Source organism: Hyperolius riggenbachi, chromosome 9, assembly GCF_040937935.1.
Source record: "Hyperolius riggenbachi isolate aHypRig1 chromosome 9, aHypRig1.pri, whole genome shotgun sequence".
NCBI lineage: Eukaryota > Metazoa > Chordata > Amphibia > Anura > Hyperoliidae > Hyperolius > Hyperolius riggenbachi.
The window spans coordinates 176,026,402-176,048,978 of NC_090654.1; the positions used below are offsets into that span (position 1 = coordinate 176,026,402).

The 22,577-nt window shown below is 44.1% G+C and overlaps 1 protein-coding gene across 6 annotated transcripts in view; it reads left to right on the forward strand.

Annotated features, from left to right (window-relative positions):
* Nucleotides 1-563: 563 nt before the first annotated feature.
* FLNB (filamin B) overlaps nt 564-22,577 on the forward strand; it is a 353,424-nt gene continuing 331,410 nt past the window's right edge. For all 6 annotated transcript variants that reach the window (XM_068253736.1, XM_068253731.1, XM_068253732.1 and 3 more), the window contains exon 1: nt 564-960. In XM_068253736.1, coding sequence (XP_068109837.1) covers nt 669-960 — 292 coding nt within the window. In that variant the 5' untranslated portion in view covers nt 564-668. The remainder of the gene's footprint in view (nt 961-22,577) is intronic.

Below are 22,577 nucleotides of genomic sequence, written 5' to 3' on the forward strand. Positions count from 1 at the left end.
TGTTCTGCGCCTGTGTTCTCCCGGCAACGGGAGCGCGATGGGGGCCCACTCGCAGCCAGGCCCTGCATGCTCAGAACGCCCCAGACTGGTGGAATTTAAGGGCAGAATTGCAAAGGATCCAGGGTGCGCAGAAGGACAGCGAGGGAGTGATCAGCCTGGAGGGGCCTAGAGGAAGCCACATGTATCATTTTTTGTAAATCCTCCCCCTCCCCCCCCCCAGGTTTACTTTAACTATGTTGTAAATTACATCAGACAAGTTTACTTACCACAGATGCTATTATATATTGCAAAATCAGTAGGTACTAAACTAGTTTCAGCAATTTTTTAAAAAAGAATCCCGATCTCAGCGCAGTTTTGGAATAAAGGAATAGGAGAGGAAAGAGTATGGCAGAATTCAGAGCAGGTTGGTATTGATGTACTGGCTAGTGTGTATCAGCCATAGCTAGAAGCGCAGGACACCCAGTAGGTGGCACCGATGGTCCAGCAATGACTGAGCAGCAGAGGTGGGAGAACCTGGAAGACGAGGAGGAGGAGGAGTAGTTTTGCACATGTGCAGAGAAGTATTGGAGCCAGGAGACAGCAGCTTTCAGCTCCCTCGTACAGAGCACATAGCAGCAGGCAGCAGTAGCCGCTTCTCCCCTCATCTTCTGCACACAGCACAGTGCACAATGCCGGTGACTGAGAAGGACCTGGCTGAGGATGCCCCGTGGAAAAAGATTCAGCAGAACACCTTTACCCGCTGGTGCAATGAGCACCTGAAATGTGTTAACAAGAGGATAGGCAACCTGCAGACCGACCTGAGCGATGGGCTACGACTTATTGCCCTCCTGGAGGTGCTGAGCCAGAAGAGGATGTACAGAAAGTACCACCAGAGACCAACCTTCAGCCAGATGCAACTGGAGAATGTCTCTGTGGCCCTGGAATTCCTGGAGAAGGAAAACATCAAGCTGGTGTCTATAGGTGAGCAGCTGTTTATGTGTGTACTGGGGCTAGGGGACCAGTCACTGAGAGCTACACTCCATTCTAACTTGGGAAACTTCAACTTAGTTCACTTAGCCATTCATTTTTATTTTATATAGTAAATGACAACTAACTGTATGGCAAGTGCACCTCATGTAGGGGGTTTGGTTGGTGCTTGATAGCAATAGTTTATAGATTGCCAAGCTCTGAAATGCTTTGAAAAGGCAAAGTGTCATAGAATACCATAAGGTATACAGTATTTCTAAATGGCAAAATGTTAAATGAGCACACATAGGAGAATCCTAAAAACATCACTTAAGTTACAATTGTGAGCACTAGTCTAGTTTAGGGGACCCAGCAGGAAACCTCATAGAGAATAGTTATCCAATCACAGAACGCTCTACAGCATGAAGCATAATGATTGGCCAACCTATATGAAACCTAGCAGTTGGAGAGGGTGGTGTCCACCCAATCACATTAGCAGAATTTATCTATGAGGTTTCTTGCTGGGTCCCCTAAACTAGACTGTCACCCACTAATGTAAGTGAAAGCATACCTGTAGTGACAGGGGTATGTAGGCTGCTATCCTTGTTCTCATTTGAAAATACTATTTGCAGATTTGGCATGCTTGTCTTCTGCCCATGTAGTGTCAGGCCTCATTCACACTGTGCAGTGCAGGTGGTTGTCCGTTCACAATGCAATGCACAACACCTGCGTTGCTTTCTGTTGCGTCGCTGATCCCATTCACTGACAATGAATGGGGCAGTGCTGTGCTTTGACAAAAATGCATTCAGCAGCCCATACGTGAGAAGTCTATGCATTTCTGATGTCCTTGCATATTGCACACCATACACTTATCTTAAATGCGCGTAACAGTGTACAGTGTGAACCAGGCCTGAGTCTGAGATTAAATGTTTTGGGTTTTTTTTGCTGCAAAAGAAGCTGAATCATACTGACCAGAATATTGCTCTGAGCTAATCAGAATAGGACACCACAGATTATTTGACAGCTGATTAATCAAATTGACAAGTATCAAACGTAACTCTTCTAAGGATTGTCAATGAGATGCAAATAATTTTAAGTTGATGCAGAATACAAAATGTATATAATGTGAAAATTGACCAATCTGCTCCCAGCCCAGCTTCATTTTGTCATTTTTCAAGCTGCATAAATCATTATTATCATAATTCTGCATCAACTTGTAACTATTTGCAACTTGTTGACCATGTTCTGTGCAAAGTTCCAGTTCAGGAATTGCTGCTCAGTTTAGAGCAAGAGAAATATCCTTCTCTGTTTTCTCAATTGTAAGTCAGAACCACTGTACACCTGCCCTGCTCAGCTATTCTAGTTTAGGGGACCCAGCAGGAAACCTCATAGGGAAATTCCACTAACGTGATTGGGTGGACAGCACCCTCTCCAACTGCTAGGTTTCAGATAGGTTGTAGTAGTAAAGCACGCCCACAGTATTTGGCCAATCACAATGCTTTGTGCTGTAGAGGATGCTGTGATTGGAGAACCGTTACCTAAGAGGTTTCCTGCTGGGACCCCTAAATTAGACCAAGTGCCAAGCGTTCTGCCTTCACTCTCACACTACTGGCTGCCGTGTTGTTGCAGGTATATAAATCAGAAAAGGCCAGCGTGCCCAGGCATTTGACGGTTATTATTTTTAAAGGGGAACAAAAATGGCAGCTTCCAGTTTCCTCTGACAGGTTTTGTGTAAACAGTCAGCAGCAACTTCCCAAACTTTACAGGTGACAACATTGAGAGCAGAACACCAAGTGGTTTTCTCTAATGCCTGTGTGAACAGCCCAATTCACACGCCAAATCAAGATTACTCTGTAATCTTCATTCAGCTTCAGCCTGTGTCAATCATCCTAATGCCTGTGAACAAGATGTTATAGTAGGCGTGCTGAAGGCTAAACACATCAAAGGCAGCCACAGACAAGTCCTGCCTGCCATCAATTGAACAACAGATCTTTCAGACAACTGTTCATTTAATAGACCTGGCTACGCACATTATAGAGCATGTCAGATGTTGTCACTTCCCAGTGGTAGAGATGTGATGTGAAATCTGTCTAGGCAGTTCCCTTGCTTTACTGCGAGTTATTCCAAAGTTTCAGAGGCTGGGAACCACTACAGATCGCAGAGTTCCATCGCAAGCGCTAGCGTTTTGTGTAAGCAATTTGAGGTGCGTTTTCTGGTGATTTAGGTATTGTCTTGAGCACAAACGCTCACAAAATGCTGCACGTCCTGCAATTTGTGATTATTCCTAATCACAATTGCTCCAGTGGGCTCAACAGAATGGACTAAAGGTGGGTACACACATCAGATAAGTCTTTGGAAAAAGGAAAGATCACAGACTAATTTTACCCCCTTCCGTGTAGTATGAGAGCCATACCTACACAGTCGATTCTATGGAGCTGAACTCCCCATCAGATAAAAATCTTTGCAAGATGCTGCACACAAAGATGCTGTACACATGCAACAGATCAGTATCTGCAAAAGATCAGTTCCTGCAAAAGATCCGTTCCTGCAAAATCTATCGATAGTCTATGATATCTGCAGATCTCATACACACCTTGTTTAACCTCCTTAGCGGTATGGACGAGCTCAGCTCGTCCATTACGGCCGGAGGGTGCCGCTCAGGCCCTGCTGGGCCGATTTGCGCCAAATAAAATGGAGCACACGCAGCCGGCACTTTGCCAGCCGCGTGTGCTACCTGATCGCCGCCGCTCTGCGGCGATCCGCCGCGAGCAGCGGTGAAAGAGGGTCCCCCCCAGCCGCCCGAGCCCTGCGCAGCCGGACCAATCAGTTCCGGCCAGCGCTAAGGGCTGGATCGGAGGCGGCTGACGTCCATGACGTCACTCCGCTCGTCGCCATGGCGACGAGAAAAGCAAAACGAGGGCCGCTCATCGCGGCCCTTCTTGTTACTTCTGAACGCCGGAGGTGATCAGAAATTCGTGGCAGGAGCGCCCTCTAGTGGGCTTTCATGCAGCCGCCCTGGCGATCTTGATAGAATGCCAGGGTGGTTAACGGACATTCATCTGCAGATCAGACAATTATCTGCCGATCTGAAGATCCATGATGGTGGATCTAATCTACAGATGTGTACGAGATCTGCAGATATCATAGACTATGAATGCATTTTGCAGGAACTGATCTGTTGCATGTGTACAGCATCTTTGTGTACAGCATCTTGCAAAGATTTTTATTTGCCACCCTATGAGGGTGTTCTCACATCAGCATTTTGATGTGTAAAAAGAAAAAAAAGAAAAAAAAAATCTAAATTTTTCTACCTTTTCAAGGACAATTCAGCCTTAAGATGTGTGCAAAAATAAGCGCACATTCCTTTTAAAATTGCTCTGAAAATCACATTTCAAAATCGCAATTGCTAAGCAGTTGCGTTTTGCAGTGGGAACTAAGCCTCACCGTCCCACAGGAATTGTAAGGCTTAGTTCCCACTTCAAAACGCAACTGCCACAATCCTTACTATAGTCCAGTGGTCCTCAAACTAAGGCCCGCAGGCCGAATGCGGCTCCCTGAAGCTTTTTTTTACCGGCCCCTCACACAAAACATGTATTACTTATAGATGCAGACCGCTGCATCTTTAAATATTGGCAACCCACATATAGAATAGCCGTGTTGGTGTTGGCACCACCCTTTCACATGGAAGCCAGAAAGAAGTCATTCACTGTTGTCCAATTGTGCGGCAGGTTGTCACCTGGGTATGCTTCTTTGTCTGGCCTGCAAAGACTTCTTCAGATTGTGCTGCAGGCTTTTGCAGGCCATTTGGTGACATTATGGCTCACATGACTTGCCATGCTAGGGTCACAATAGCTGCACTTGCTGTGTTGGTGACATAACTGCACTTGCTGAGTTGGGGGGTATACTATCTGCACATGTTAAAATGGTCTTGTTAAATGGGAGACATTAGGGCTGCACATGTTAATAGACGCTGTCTACAATACCTAGGTACAATGCAATGTTTTTCTACATCATTTTATGTATACTCCGGCCCCCCAGCAGTCTTAAGTATGTTGACCCGGCCCTTGACCGAAAAAGTTTAGGGAACCTTGCTATAGTCAAATGTCACTACCAACAACTAACTTAACGACTAATTTACCAGTATGTTTTTGGAAAAATGAAAACATGGAGGGAGAATACAAACTTCATGCACGTAGTGTCCTGGCTGAGATTTGGTAAAGAGGAATAATGAAATGATAGCCTTATGTGATAAATAATCCACTAGAAATTCTTACAGGCAATGATTACAAATGACCAGTCGGCATTTGCAGATGACCTCTAGGCAGATGTAAATTATTCATTGGAGTTCACAGGACTCTTGTGATTTACAAAACAAAAAAAGATGGACAGAATCATTTCCATAGGCTCTTGTTTCATGTCTGGGCTGCCTTTACCTAGTGCGGTCATTGCTGTGTGTTTGAAGATTGAACTGAGGGCAAGAATCCATTCATTTCTGCAGTGCAGGTAATCTGTCTTCTGCAGAGTATTATTGGATCAGTTACAGACAAGCCAGTGATGCTGAATGAATGTGAAAGGGTTAAACATCTCAATAACCGGGTGACCTAACCAGGTAGTACAAGTTCTCATTTTTCAGCCAGGGGGTTAATTTCTGTCAGTGACTGAAACAGCATCACCTACCCCCAGCAGAGTCTGCTTGATATTATTAGGATTTCAGTAAAGGATATCCTGACTCAAATGTCAATGTGATTTATTGCTCTTTTATTCATACAAGTTATTTATTTATTTTTTTTATTGTTCAGTGGTGTGCGTGCTATTGCTTTGCATTTCTATACAGCGTACGAAGTGATCCAGACCAGACAGGTTTATTTAGTAGGCCTACCCTTTTGCACACCTGTGACTGTAGAGAGGTGACCCCTGTCTGTTTCACACTCCGTTCTCTTTGTTGTGATAGGATGTTTGCAGTGATTTAGGAGCATTTGTCTGAATCCTTTTGTCCTTGTGTGGTGTTTTTATAGTGTGCTGTGAGGAGATTGCAGCCAGTCTGCAGCATGTTGCAGGTGAGGCAAGGTGTGGCCTGTGCACAGGTAGATGTTGGAGCCAGCAGTGTGCAGTGAGGCTGAGTGCAATCTAGGGAGGGTCACCTTTGTTTCATGGTGACAGGCCTGGAAAGGGTTTCTTCTCTCTTGTGTATATGTGAAGCTTAATCATAGTATTCAGAACTCTCATTACCTGTAATTAGAGCAGATGATGAACAAAACACTGTATGTCTGTAGATTCCTCAAGGACAGATCTGATGCTAAACTTTGAATGACGTTGTTATACACAGTGAGAGGCTAAACTGGAAACTTCCCTAGAGCCAAGCAGAATGCAATGATAAACTGTGTACACACCTTGCACTGAGGCCCAGTGCACACCAAAACCGCTAGCAGATCCACAAAACGCTAGCGGTTTTGGGTGCGGATGACAGAGTTTAGTCCCAGTGCACACCGGGCGGATCTTGATGCGATCCGCCGGCCGCATCCGCCTCAGCATCCGCGTGGCTAATGTATCTCTATGGTCTGGTACACACCGGCAGTTTAAGGTTTTAAGCAAACCGCAAACGTGCAGCAACTAATGGTTTGGTCAGTTGTATCAAAGGGGAATTCAATATTACCTAATGTTTTAGACCTGGTCTAATGCTAGGTACACACTATGAGATTTTCCAGCAGATTTACTGTCAGATCGATTGTTTCCAACATGTCCAATCTGATTTCCGAACGTTTTCTGTTCATTTAAATAGGAAATCTATCGGAAAATGCTCAGAAATCGATCGGAAATAATATCGAACATGTTGGAAATAATCGATCTGACAGTAAATCTGCCAGAAGTAGTAGTGTACCCAGCATAAAGCATTTGGTAATTAGGTGGGTAAAGCAGGGGAAATGATCAAAAGATGCAATTCACAAACGAGTAGCTATGATTGACATCCTTCTCCTTTGATGAGCTCTCCTCTGCACACAATTAAACTCCTGCATAGTTAATTCAAAAGGTTCCATCCTCACATCTAAAATACCTCACAGAATTACTTTACCGACAAGAAATCAGCTGGTCTAATCTCTCTCAGAAAAATTTGGGCGTGGTTACTCCTTGTTTGCTTTTGTGAATTGTGTAATTACTGAATGTTAAGCCTCATCTACACGCGTAGATGAGGCGGCGATGTGGATTATCAATCGAGCCGCTGATGCAGTTCGATTGATAAGATCCGAAAAGGCGGATCTTGCTACCGCCGATTCCCTGCTCGTTCCCTGCGAGGGGACAATGGCAGGGAATCGAGCAGAAGATAAGTGGCGCGGGAACGAGCGGGTATCGAATCGGCACGCGAGCGGGGATGCGAAAGAGGCGATCCAGCGGCTAATCGAGCCGCCGGATCGGAGCCTCATCTACGCGTGTAGATGAGGCTTTAGACCAGGTCTAAAACATTACACCAAACCATCAGTAGACTAAAAACCATCTGTAGACTAGTCTAAACTGCTTAGTGAAGTGAGGCCAATGTCTTCGGTAGAAACTAAATGTGAACAGGTGTCCTTAGACATAAATAATAGTTGTATGTAATCTGTGGATTACTAATGACTGATCACCATTGAAAGATACTGCACAGGGCTGTTGCAGTTAAGGACGTTGATTGTTCTGTAAAATTGTGGTCAAATGTTATTGTATGCGGTGGACAAGTTTCTGCCATTCTACTTAAAAATAGCCACGCAGGTTTAAATTACTCATATGTTTTATTCATATCAACAGGGATGAGAAGGGATTTACTGTACATGCACATCTCCATTGTCCAGGAAGTGGAGACTAGCAATTCAAAGCTACTAGTCGACAATTAGCAAGCCTGAAGATAATAAACAAAGCTGCTGGCTAATTGGCTCTGATTTGCTAGTGTTGGGTTCAGTTTTCTACTCATTCCTGAAATCTTATAAGGTCTTAAGGTGGTCTAATGGTCCAATTTGTAGCGAAAAATTGTTTGAGCGATCAAATAATTGTATGACAGTGGATCGCTGTCTTGCCTCCCCAGGGGACAGCCGAGTGACACGTCTATCCCCAGTACAGTGCTGCCATAGGATCGTAGCGCTGTACAAAGGGCTGTGGAGTCGGTACAAAAATCCAGACTCCTCAGTGTAGGATTCCCCCGACTCCTGTAATTTGAATATTACAATCTTGTTGATTGAAAATATGTAACATGAAATTGGTCTCTTAACTGCCAACGCTTAGGAATTTTAAAAGACAACTGAAGTGAGAAGGATATATAGACTGCCATATTTATTCCCTTTAGTCATAGACTAAAACTAGTCCTTGGTAAGAGTACTTGGAAAAAGGTACAGACCGGAATAAAGAACATCTATCAGGCCCTAGGCAATGTGACTATGGGTACATGTAAGGCCACATACACACATTAGACCATAGTCTTTTGAAAATGAAAGATCACAGACCAATTTTACTCCCTTCCATGTAGTATGAGAGCCATACCTACACAGTCTTTTCTATGGAGCTGAACTCCCCATCAGAAAAAAATCTTTGCAAGATGCTGCACACACGGATGCTGTACAGGCAGAAAAGATCAGTATCTGCAAAACATCTGTTCCTGCCAAAGATCCGTTCCTGCAAATTGCATTCATAGTCTATGAGATCTGCAAATGATCATACACACTTTGTTTAACTGACATTCATTTGCAGATCAGACAATCATCTGCAGATCTGAAAATCCATCCTGGTGGATCTGATCTGCAGATGAATGTCTGTTAAACAAGGTGTGTATGATGATCTGCAGATTTCATAGACTATGAATGCATTTTGCAGGAACGGATCTTTTGCAGATACTGATCTTTTGAATGTTTACAGCATCTTTGTGTGCAGGATCTTGCAAAGATTTATGGGTGGTAGACAGCACTTCTGTGTTCAATGTGCACAACGTTATCAATGGGTTCCCTGCAGCTCTGTGGGGAGTGCATATGTATAGTACTACTGTGTAACAAAGTAAACCTAAGACAGATGAAATTAAAGTTTTATACATATCTGGGGCTTCCTCCAGCCCCCTTCAGGCTAATCAGTCCCTCGCTGTCCTGCTCCACCACCTGGATCTTCTGCTATGAGTCCAGGTGCTTGAGCCAATCTGGTGTAGTGCGCACTATAGTGCTGCGCAGGTGCAGAATGCTCCTGGCTGTGGAAGCGGCACGTAGCCAGACTGTGCTGACTGGCTGAATTACCGGGACTCGTAGCAGAAGATCCAGGTGGTGGAGGAGGACAGCGAGGGCCTGATTGGCCTGAAGGGGGCTGGAGGAAGCCCCAGGTATGCATACAACTTTTTTTTTTTTTCATCCGTCTCAGGTACCCTTTAATTCGTAGTCACCAAACCAAATTTTAACAACATATCAAATTATTTGATTTCATGAGCAAAGAGCATTTATAGATTTGCATAAATCAGCATCAACGCAGAATTATTTCCATCTCATTGACCATCTCTATTAGTGACACGGCTACACATCAGGCTTTATTCTTACAGCATAGATGTTATTTAGTATATATATGAGATACCTGTGTACACATCATATACTGTACTGTCACAATCAGATATGTATATCTGACTTTAAGGCTACTTGCACACCAAGACGTTGCGTTAGGTGCTACGTTAAGGTCGCATAACGTGCACCTAATGCAACGTATGGTGGTGCGGGAGAGGACGGTAGAGTGAGCCGCGTTAGGCGGCTCTATCCGTATAAGGTCTCCCAGAGTGACTCTCCGCATCACGTGGTCCCGCCGGCCAATCAGCGGCCGCCAGTGCAGTGAATATTAAGTAGCAATGTGTGCGGCTACTGTAGCAGCATCTCCCCGCCTCCTCTCACCCCCCCACTGCGCATGTGCAAACAGTCTAACGCGGCTATAGCCGCTCTAACGCCGTAGCATGCTGCACTTTCCGAACAACGTGCAACGTTACATGTAACGCAACGTGGGCTGTGTGAACAGCCCACTTGTGTTACATTGCTGTGCGTTGAGGGTGCGTTACAGGCGCACTAACGTGCGCCTGTAACGTCTTAGTGTGTAAGCAGCCTAACAATACGGGGACTGCTTTATTGAAGCAGCACAAGTAACTAATTTTGATTGGTTTATTTCATTTTTGTGGACTAAGCACAGCTATTATTGTATATATAAATTATTTATGATGACTTATCTGAGAAATAGAACATTTTGTCATATTTTCAATTTTAATTACAGTCTAAATTCATTAAGAGTCTGAGTCGGTGCATTTTTTTTCCCGACTCAGACTCCGACTCCAGGCACCCAAAGCTGCTCAGACTCTGACTCTAAAGCCCTGGCTGTACACAGTAAATAGACGGCGCACGTGATCTCCTGCAAAACACGCCCCCAGGACTTTATACTGATCAGCGTTAGGCGGTCCCGGGGCTGGCACCGCAGTCACACCCATCGGCCTAGAGGTTAAAAATTAGCAAGTGTTTCTAAATGTGGATAACGCGTGAATGTGCACATTTCCGGTCTGGTCCAGTTCTGTCAGTTTTGCATCTGGTCTCTATCAGTTTTGCCTGACTGGACTGGAGATGTACGCCTTTTATGGGTGAACACACCCATAGAAACACATGCAAAACCGATAGGACTGGACCAGAACAGAAATGTACAGATTTATGTGTAAGGACAGCCATAGAAACATATGGAAAACTGATGCCAACTGTCAAAAACTGACAGGACACCTTTTTTTATGTGAGAACCAAGCAATTATGTGTTGTTTGTTGAAATGTGTTTAAAACCTTTGGAAATGCACCTAAATGTGCTCCCAGCTGGAGCCTTCTGGAAATACTGTAAGCAGGAATTTTCTTTACTAGTGAATGTCCATTTACAGCTGGAAGTTATAGTTCTGACCTAATGATCTCACAAAGCAATTTAAGGAGTGGTGTGGTGCTGGAACACTTTAAAAGAAATACAGAGACGAGAGCCCAAATGGTGCAATATGTAAAGGCTGTATGGCAACGTGATAGGAAAAAAAAGATACTCACAAAGGTGGGTTGCTATGTAGGCAGCAAGCCAAGTAGGCAGATGGAGAGTGCCTAAACTATCAGCAGGTGGGCACCCTCTAGTAAAAAAAGGCCTTGCACTCGCTGTGTGAGGACCACAGTGTACCAGGCGGACTCCTCCACCTGGAGGAGGGGTGCTCACTAATAACTGCATGGCAATTGCATACTAATAATAATAATAATACAGGTAGTCCCCGACTTATGAACGGCATGGATTCAGTGTTTCCATGGGAACAAGCCCCCCCCCCCCACAAAAATTTTCTAATTGGGCTTGTAGTTTTTGAGAAAATTGATTTAAAAAAATTCAAAGACAAAATGGCTTTTAAACTTGTATAAGCAGGCACAGAGGGCAGAGGTGACACAGAGGGGGACACTGGAAGCACAGGGGGCACAGAGGTACAGCGGACAGAGATATCACATTGTTCCGACTTAGGAACAGATTCAGGTTAACCACTTGAGGATCGCAGTGTTAAACTCCCCCTAAAGACCAGGCTATTTTTTACTTAACCACTTGCCGACCGCGCACTCATAACGTGCGTCGGCAAAGTGGTAGCTGCAGGACCAGCGACGCAGATCTGGCTGCAGGCTAATTAATCAGGAAAGGCTGCTTCCTGTCAATTCACAGCGGGGGGGCTCCGTGAATAGCCTGCGGGCCACCGATCGCGGCTCGCAGGCTAAATGTAAACACAAGCGGAAATAATCCGCTTTGTTTACATTTGCACAATGCTGCTAACAGTAGCAGCGTTGTACCAGATCAGCGATCCCCGGCCAATCAGCGGCCGGGGATCGCTGTCACATGACAGGCAGGAGCCTGTTAGAGGCTGCACAGGACAGATCCGTTCCTGTGCAGCCTCCGATCTCCGGGGAAGGGAGGGAGGAGAGGGAGAGGGGGAATCCTGCGGTGGAGGGGGCTTTGAGGTGCACACCCCCGCCAGCCACACGCAGGCAGGAGCGATCAGACCCCCCAGCACATCATCCCCCTAGTGGGGAAAAAGGGGGGGCGATCTGGTCGCTCTGCCTAATGTTTGATCTGTGCTGGGGGCTGTAGAGCCCACCCAGCACAGATCTCTGTAATAAGCGCTGGTCCTTAAAGAGACTCTGTAACAATTTTTTCAGCCTTAGTTCTTCTATCCTATAAGTTCCTATGCCTGTTCTAATCTGCTCTGGCTTACTGCAGTCTTTCCTAACTGCACTGTCTCTGTAATAAATCAATGTATCTTTCATCTGTCCTGTTTGTCGGGCTAAAGCTTGATTGTGTGGAATGTGCAGGGCTGCTTGTGATTGGTAGAAGCGATACACACCCTTTGCAGGCCCCCTGCATACTCTGAATGACTCATACACTATGCTTAGCTGAGCCTATTAGAAGCTGGTTAGTTTGTTTGTAAACACTGCCTAAAACTGTTAATTACAAGCCAGGATTGCAGCAGAGAGTGGCAGAAACAGCACAGAGGGGCACAGGAGAAAATAATGAATAGAATGGTATGCTTTTTATTGTAAGAATATTAGAGTACAGATTCTCTTTAAAGAGACTCCGTAACAAAAATTGCATCCTGTTTTTTATCATCCTACAAGTTCCAAAAGCTATTCTAATGTGTTCTGGCTTACTGCAGCACGTTTTACTATCACCATCTCTGTAATAAATCAACTTATCTCTCTCTTGTCAGACTTGTCAGCCTGTGTCTGGAAGGCTGCCAAGTTCTTCAGTGTTGTGGTTCTGCTATGAACTCACCCTTCCAGGCCCCTCTCTGCACACTGCCTGTGTGTTATTTAGATTAGAGCAGCTTCTCTCTTCTCTCTTATCTTTTACAAGCTGGATAAATCATCCTCTGAGCTGGCTGGGCTTTCACATACTGAGGAATTACAAACAAGGGCAAAGCTGTTTGCAGGAAGAAAAGAGCAGCCTGAAACTTCAGTGCATGGGGGAAAGAAACACACAAATGATCTCTTGAGATTCAAAAGGAATGCTGTATACAGCCTGCTTGTGTATGGATGTATTTTTCTATGTGTGGACATACTGTACATCAACCTACTTCCTGTTTTGGTGGCCATTTTGTTTGTTTACAAACAAACTTTTAAAAACAGTTTTTAACCACTTTTAATGCGGCGAGGAGCGGCGAAATTGTGACAGAGGGTAATAGGAGATGTCCCCTAACACACTGGTATGTTTACTTTTGAGCGATTTTAACAATACAGATTCTCTTTAGGGGGGGGGGGGGGGGGGGGTAAAGGCTTGATCCTCAAGTGGTTAATTGGCCACAGCAGCTTTAAGGCCAAGCTGCAGGGCCGCACAACACAGCACACGAGTGGTCGTTAGGTAGTTAAGAACGAACCTACAGTCCCTATCTCGTTCGTTAGCCGGGGACTACCATAATAATAAAACATGCAGTTTTCTATACAATCCAATATCGTCTAGAGGTAAGCCACCTCTTTATTTCTATTTTATTTATTTATAACTAAGTTTTATACTCCCCTGGTCGCCTCTTCTCCTGTTGTGCAGTTGGACTTGCCTTATCAAGTTAATTAAAGAAGATTAGGGACAAACATTTGTTTAGTAAGGCCTCTTTTCCACAGGCAGTTGATGGGCAGTGAAATGCCTCTCAAATGCTCACAACTGCTCACTGCTGCCTGGAAACTGCTCCCTGCTGCCTGGCAACTGCTTGCTGAGCACACAGTTCAACTGCCCGTGGAAAAGAGGCCTTAGGGCTCTTTTCCATGAGCAGTTGATGGGCAGTGGAAAAACTGTTGAACTCTCACAACTGCTTGCTGTTGCCTGGCAACTGCTCACTGAGCGTGCAGTTCAGCTGCTAGTGGAAAATGGCCCTTATTGTTGCTATAAGTTCACTTTTTTAAAGAAAGTTTATGCTGCTAAAGTTGGTTATTTGGAGAATTTGGGTAAGCAGGTAAGCTCCTGTGATGTTGATGTTTGCACAGTGAATGTTGTACAGTAGAAGCAGCGACATGAATCCATCGCTCAGCACTTTCACTGAAGGCTTGTAGTGTGTGGGAGGCGTGTTCTAGAGAAATCATTATCTCTTATTTACCGCCAAGCCTGCATGCTGAACTTTACTCGCCTCGGCACAGGCTGCTGATAATGAGTCTCAGTAGACATAATATATATCAGGAGGGGGAAATATATACTGGAACATTTTAAGAAAGATTTGAAAATCTAGGGCGGCAGACATGAGTACTGAGGGATTTGGAGGTCCATGTGATTATTTCAGTTCCCCCTCTGAGAAGGTGCTGGGGAGGATGGTGGTGCCTGCTGATGCTCATGTCAAATTTTAATGCATGCTATTAGAAGCACATGTCAATATTACTAGTGAAATCACCTTTTAGACATAATGAGCCATAGGGATGATTGGAAAGGTCGCCTAATATGTAGCGCTGTGCTCGCAAATAAAAGCTTCTAGCTGCCAATCAGCACAGCTTCCACTTCTCAGGCAAGTAGAGATTACTCTCCTTATGCCTGTGTTAAGGTGCATGCACAGCTTTGACTTATGTCGCCCATCCTCTTGGGCGACATCTCTCGACCGGCCAGGACAGCACAGTACAGAGCGGCACATGCGTGATGTGACATGGTGGGCGGAGTAGTGGCATGAACAATGAAGTTGGCCGGGTGAGTTGATTCCCTGGTTGGATCGCTCGTGGTTTGGGGTCGGGGGCATGCTTGATTATCGGCTGAGGCAGTCATTATCAGCACCTCAGCTGACTTTAGTCAAGAACCTGTACGAGCCTTTAGAGAACCGTGGAGACTGCTAACATGACCACTCCCTGTATAATGCTAGTTTCCTGGCTCTAATGCTTTGATTCACTTCTCTGGAACAAGCATTTGGAACACCTGATTTGTATGCTTTTTCTATGAGAGTAGTTTGCTAAATGATCGCCATTACAGCCACTATGCCAGCAGTTTTAACAGGATGTCAAGATGGCAGCCTCCATAACGCTCTGAAAAGTGTAATTTAATGCAAAAACTCTTGATATGTGGTGTTTTTAAAAGTTGTACTGGCGGTCCCCTACTTACAAACAGGTTATGTTCCAGGAGATAGTGTTTTTAAGTTGAATTTGTTTGTAAGTTGAGTCCTGTGTTAGACATGGTGAAATGTGGATAAATGATTTACTTTCGGACAACACTCGATCTGAGCATAAACTGTTTTTTTGGTTGATCTCAAAGAGCTTTTAGCTATCCAACCACCGCGTCACGCCGATAGGCATGACCGCGGCGGCAGCCCCAGGACCACCTAAAGCTGATTGGCATCAAGTCCTGCTGTATGTTAGCAGGGAATGTGTGCGCGCATGCGCGATCGTTCCCTTCTGGGTTACCGTGATCAGCCTGCTAGCCACGATCGCAGCTAGCAGACTGTTGAGAGCTGATAGGGGAAAACATTCCCCTCTGTTTACATTTGTACAGCGCTGCTATCTTCTGCAGCGCTGTACGGGGGAAATTCTGCTGTCCCTCAGAGCGGCTCGTAATGCGTGGCCTCTCATAGGCTGAAGCCTATGAGTGGCTATCGCCATCCTATGGTGATTTAGGACGGCACAGGGGGGAGGGAGGTAACAGCCTCCCTTTTGCTAGTAAAAAAACAAAACAAAAAAAGATTGCAGCAGCGATCTGATACCTCCGGCAAAGTGTCCCATTAAGGACACTAAAAGGAGGTCAGAGCCAGATGTGTGCAAAGTTGGAGGGCTGTGCAGCAACCTGACCAAGCTGCACAGCTCTGGCCGTACACCTGATAGGCTTTATAACAGTTTTCATTGTTTTATGTGAAAAAGTGTAATGCCATTCATAACTAAGGGTGCACACACACATCCAATTTTGATTGGCCTATTTTACCCCGTCCATGTAGTATGAGAGCTTATCTACACAATCTGTTCATAGTATTCAAAATATGTTGGCCCTCACACTATGTGAAGGTTGTAAAAAATGGCCAGTGATTGGTCTATCTAAATTGAATGTGTGTGGGTGCAACCTAAAGCCTGATACACAAATCAAATTTTGATTGGAAAATGTTACCACTTCCCTGTATTATGAGAGCTTCTGCACAATCTGCTCATAGCATCCAAAATCTGTTGGATGGAGGTGGTAAAATTGGCCAATAAAGATTGAATGTGTGTACTAACTTTGCAAACTCTGAAATACAATGTGCAGTCTGCACATACACTGGATTGTAAAAGTTTTCCAAAAAATCACGTCACGTCACCACTGATTGGAGGTACAAAAAAAAAAAATCAAATGTTGGGGTATATTTTCCAACTTTATCAAAGCCTAATTAGGAAGGCGGGGGCTGGGCAGCAGTGGAAATAATTTTGGCACTATTCCATCTTGCACAGGAACTGTAGATGTCTCTGGATCGCTATCTGGGTTCCACTTTAATGCTAGGTACGCACCATGAGATTTTCTGGCAGATCAATTATTTCCAATATGTCCGATCTGATTTTCGTTTGTTTCCTGATCAATTTCCGAATGTTTTCCATTCACATCAATAGGAAATCAGATTGGACGTGTTGGAAATAATCGATCTGACAATAAATCTGCTACAAAATCTGTGTGTAACTAGCATAAAGGTGGCTACACACGATACAATGAAATGATCCGATTTTAAGGCGATTCGATAAATATGATGATCGAATCTTCTGAAAAAAAAATGGAAAGCTTTTTTTTCATTCAACTGAAAAACCCGATCTGATTTCCTCCGTTCTCTCTCTTTATTGATCCGGAATGCCGGAAATGTTTTTTCAACTTTTCTTAAGATTGTATGGTATGTGTGTGTTTGTTAATTTATTAATCTACACACCCTAGCAATTTTCTCAGTTTCCAATCATTTTTATCATACATGGGGAAAAATTGAACATTGGTACATTGGTCATATTTTTGAAATGTTACAATCTGTCAGAAAAATTGATTGCAATTCTTATATTGAACAGATATTTAAAAAATCGTATGGTGTGTGGCCACCTTAAAGGGGAACTTCAGCCTAAACAAACATACTGTCATCAAGTTACATTAGTTATGTTAATTAGAATAGATAGGTAATATAATCTCTTACACACCCTGTTTTAAAAAAACAGGCAAATGTTTGTGATTCATGGGGGCTGCCATCTTTGTCATGGGGGCAGCCATCTTTTTGGTTGAAAGGAGGTGACAAGGAGCAGGAGACACAGTTCCAACTGTCCTGTGTCCTGATTACCCCTCCAAGCTGCACACGCTAGGCTTCAAATGTCAAATTCAAAATGTAAAAAAAAAAAAAAAAAAAATTGCACCAAAACAGCAGAACGAGAACAACAAAATCAGAAATCCCATCATGCTTTGCACAGCATCAGGGGAAAAAAGCCCGGGCAGTTTTCTTCTGTGCAGCTAAAAATGAGGCTTGTATAAGAGAAGCAAAGTTCTGATTCTGTGAAACTGTTACAGAAACACCAAGCCTTTTCAGTGCTGCTGAGTCGATTTTTAGTCCGGAGGTTCACTTTAAGACTAGGATTTCCTTTTGCACAAATTGAGTTTCTCCTACTGATACTCCCTGGTGGTATGTGAGGAAAGTAACCAGTAGGAATGTGATCAGAATGTCACTGATGATGCCCCCATACTCCAGCACTCTGCATGCTAGAAGGCCCCAGTACATGTGAGCATTCGCTTGTGCTGCAAGTTGGACTTTGTTTCCCTCCCTGCTCAGATGTGGGTGTTGAAATGACAAGTTAATTCAGCAATGAGCTTGTCTGATAACAGGCAGGCCTGACAAGCTGCTGTGTCTGAGATAATGAATGCACTGGGGGCCTGGGCAAAGCATTGTGCACATTACAGGCTGACCTCTTCTCATTTCCTCACTGTGCTTGTTTGATAACCTTCACATTTCTGGCATACACAGGGCCGGGCCGAGGCATAGGCTGGAGAGGCTCCAGCCTCAGGGCGCAGTGTAGGAGGGGGCGCAGAGTTCATTCAGCTGTCATTCCTAATTGTGTTTGAAGCAGAAAGAAATAAGAAAAGGTGATACATGGCAGTGACTGCAAGCCAGGTAACTAGATATTAAGGTGTTGGGGAGGTTGTGGGCCCTGTGGCACCTCTTAGTCTAATAGCAATCAGTGTGTGATGGCTGGGGGAGAGGGATGGAGGGGCGCACTTTTGTGTCTCACCCTTGGGTGCTGTAGGACCTTGTCCCGCCTCTGGGCATACATAAAGGTTATAGTATTGGCAGTGGTTTAAAGTTTTTAATTTATATCTAGGCTAGGCTGGGTTATTCATTAAAGCCCAACTCCAGGCCTAAATGTTTTCCTTGTTCTGTGCAGGCTCTAGATGGCAGAGCTGCATGATTGGTGTATGTGGATGAGCATTTTGCTGCATTCGCATTGCAATATTCCAAAGGCTGCATGTTCTTTTCTGCTGTGTTTGGAAAACTGCACAAGTACTGCAGCCATAGTGCACAAGAAGCACAGCATGGTACATACGCAGTTCAGTTTATGATCAAGCCCATTTTTGAGCCAGTCGCTGCCTGGCATGATTATTGCTTAATGTACTCTGTAAATGTAGTAGAAAATGTGTTGGCAGTGTATCTAGCCTAATGGCGCTGCGTCCATGGTGTGCATGTGAGGCTACACACAGGTGCATTAACTGTGCACTCAACTGCATGAGCAGTAATGATAACTATGCAATTAAACAAACAATATGTAACATTTGAGGCAACAAGCGGAAAGAGGTCCATGTGCCCTGAAAGAAAGACGGTTCCTGCATCCGTTTCTGAACAACGATTCTAGTGCCTGTTCATGTAACGGGCTTAATATCAGATAAAAAATACTGCATCTGCTTAAACATTTCTGGGTAGTAGAAGTGTGCATGTATGCTACTAGAATTTTCTCTTCAGTGTTCAGTAACCTTATGCTGGGAATACACGGTACGCTTTTGAGCCATTAAGATGGCTCGATTGATAATTTCCGACATGTCTGATCTCCCACTGGATCGATTCCGCGCTCGATTTCGCATAGAGAACAATGGGAAAATATAAGGAAAATGAATGGAAGATAAGAGAATCGGGCGCGGAAAACGACCGGGCACGAAATCGAGCGGAAAAAACGTACTGTGTATTCCCAGCATAATCCACAGTCCTGATTTTGTTGTCCAAACATTATCTGCTTAGTGTTATCATAATCTCAACGTAGGTGTAAAGTATGCATCCTTACAAGCAGCCTGGAAAGGCCTGAGAGGGTCAAGCATGGGCGAAGTGGCGGACAGTTGATGGTGCTTGGCTCTATACTAGAGGTGTTTCAGGTGAATGTTAAAGTTAAAATCAAGTGGTTCTAGGCAGTAAAAACATTGATATTACTAGTTCTATTTCATGAGCAGGAAAATGTCATAGGTTTTCACTGAATGCTACAGTATATACCTACCTTTAGCTAGTGACCGAGCAGCAAATTGTTCTGGAACAACACCATTAAAGGACACCTGAAGTGAGAAGGATGTGGAGGCTGCCATACTTATTTAATTCTAAACAATACCATTTGCCTGGTATCCTGCTAAGCTTTTTAGCATCAGTAGTGTCTTAAGCATGGTACACACTGAGATTTTGTGGCAGATGTCCACTCTGATTTCCGTTTACTTTTATCGGAAATCAATTGGAAATCAGGTCAGACATGTTGGAAATAATCGATCTGATAGTAAATCTGCCATAAAATCTTATAGTGTGTACCAAGCATTAATGACACAACTGAAACAAGCATGCAGCTAATCCAGTAAGACTTCAGTCAGAAACATCTTATCTGCATGCTTGTTCTATGACTAAAAGTATTAAAGGCAGAGGATCAGCAGGACAGTCAGGCAATTTTTAAAAAGAAATAAACATGTCAGCCTCCATATCCCTTTCACTTCAGGTGTCCTTTAACTATTTAGCTGCTCTCTGGTGATCCCTCCCTAGCAAAGCTTTGACAGGGACAGCATTACCTCTGTGACATGGACCTTGTTCTACTTAGCAGCTACTTTTTAATGTATTTTGCATATAATATTTGTGTACCTGCTTTGTAAACACTAAGGAAAGGGATAAATGGATGTTACTTGTAGCAGGCATTCAAGTACAGTCTTTCAGAAGCTGGGCTGAAAATTTAATCTGACATGTATCTGCTTTCTGTAAACACTGTGACTTGTTATAAACGTCACATTGGAGATGATGCCAGGTGACTGCAGTTGGTGGACTTTGTCTTCTCCAGCATATTGTGCCTTCTCAAATGAGGTAATTTGCCGTGGCTACAAACATCTGTCTCTCCTAGTTGGTCTCAGGCTGCAGGAAGTGGAGCAGACTGGCAGAATATATACCTGCTTAGTCATAAATGCTGCAGTAAACCCCATGGAGAGTTCATAGGTGGCTGTGAACATGTGTCTGCGGCAGGATATTGCCCTAGAGTCTAGGGCCTAGACATTCAGGATTCTTGTGTAAGGCGGTGAGACAGGTATTACTATGTGGTCATTCCACACATTCATATAGCACTGACACATCTATAGCAGAACAAAGAACGATCAGCAAAAGTTTATATCACTCACTATCCCTTGCTGGTGCTCACAATCTGATGCCCCTACCACACTGCTGAGACCATTGTGGAGACTGGTTAAGGGATAGCGGCATGTTTTTAGGCTGTGGGGGGAAATTGACCTGCAAGGAGGAATGGTCAGCAAAGCAGGGAGAACATTCAAACATAGCATTGGAAGAAGGCATGGATTTTGCTAGGACTTCAGACTTGATATGCTGGCTACTACACTAGACACTGATATTACATTACTGGGTACGTGTTAATTGTTTTCATTCAGATTCAAACCTGGAACACTAACAGTGCAAGGCCAAAGTGCTAACCACTAAAGCTAAATACTGGTGCCCTTGGAAAGATGGATCGTGGAATCTGCTCAGACAATCGTTTAAACAATCACGCAAATGTTTGCAAAAAACGATTGTATTTACCGGAAATGTTAATGATCCTTCGCAATGTGATCTGTCATGAGGGTCGTTCAAAACCAATGATCGCAAGTAGTTGGACGTCTTTAAACCTAATTTAAAGGAATACTTAAGTCAAAAATAAAAAAAAGATTTTTACTCACCTGGGACATCCCTCAGCCCCCTGAAGCTGTATGGTGCCCTCGCAGCCTCACTCCGATCCTTCTTTCCCCGCCGGTGGCTACTTCCGGGTTCGGCGACAGCCGCCGACAGGCTGGGAACGTGAGTGATTCTCCGCGTTCCCAGCTGCTATATCACCCTCTATGCTGCTATAGCGTATAACATATACGCTATAGCAGCATAGAGGGTGATATAGCAGCTGGGAATGCGGAGAATCACTCGCGTTCCCAGCCTGTCAGCGGCTGTCGCGAACCCGGAAGTAGCCGCCGGCGGGGGCAGAAGGATCGGAGTGAGGCTGCGAGGGCACCATACAGCTTCAGGGGGCTGAGGGGATGCCCCAGGTGAGTAAAAATTATTTGTGACTTAAGTATTCCTTTAACTCCTTTTTTCCTTTAACCACTTCCTGTCCAGATGACGTGAAAATAAGTCTCTGCACTTGATAACACTGTTTATTTATCTCTGACCTGATAACATCACTACAGAGTTTTAAAGTAATGACAGAAAACCCAGTACAGTTTAGATAGGTGCCCCACAGTATAGATTAGATAGCTGCCCACAGTATTATTATTATTATTATTTAGTATTTATATAGCGCCAACATCTTCCGCAGCGCTGTACATAGTATATAGTCTAGTCACTAACTGTCCCTCAAAGGAGCGCACAATCTAATCCCTACCAGAGTCCTATGTCTGTATCATGTAGTGTATGTATTGTAGTCTAGGGTCAATTTTAGGGGGGAGCCAATTAACTTATCTGTATGTTTTTGGGATGTGGAAGGAAACCGGAGTGCCCGGAGGAAACCCACACAGACACGGGGAGAACATACAAACTCCTTGCAGGTGTTGACCTGGCTGGTATTCGAACCAGGGATCCAGCGCTGCAAGGTGAGAGCGCTAACCACTACACCACCGTGCTGCAACATTTTATTGAATGTTGTCAGAGTTGTATCTTTATTAATATCCAAATTTATTAAGTTATTATTAATTTATATAGCGCCAGCAGGTTCTGTTGCGCAGTAAAACAGAATACTTGGTATAATAATACAAATTAAATAATACAACAGTTAACAATACAAGACAATGGTTGGGTACAACTGAGACAGTGAACAAATCAACTAAAGATTTTTGCACGGCGGTGGAAGATATGCACACACATTACACAGCATTTTGAGATACAGGACGAAGAGAGCCTTGGCCAAAAGGACTTAAAGAGGAACTCCAGTGAAAATAGTGTAATAAAAAAAAGTGCTTCATTTTTACAATAATTATGTATAAATGATTGTCAGTGTTTGCTCATTGAAAAATCTTTCCTCTCCCCGATTTACATTCTGACATTTATCACATGGTGACATTTTTACTGTGGGCAGGTTATGTAGCTGCTGCTAGCTGTTTTGGGCGTTGGAGACAGCTGTAAACAGCTATTTCCTGTCTGTGAACCTTGTTACATTGTAGCAAACTGTCAAAAGTACTGCGGTCCTCAGAGCTTCTTGTGG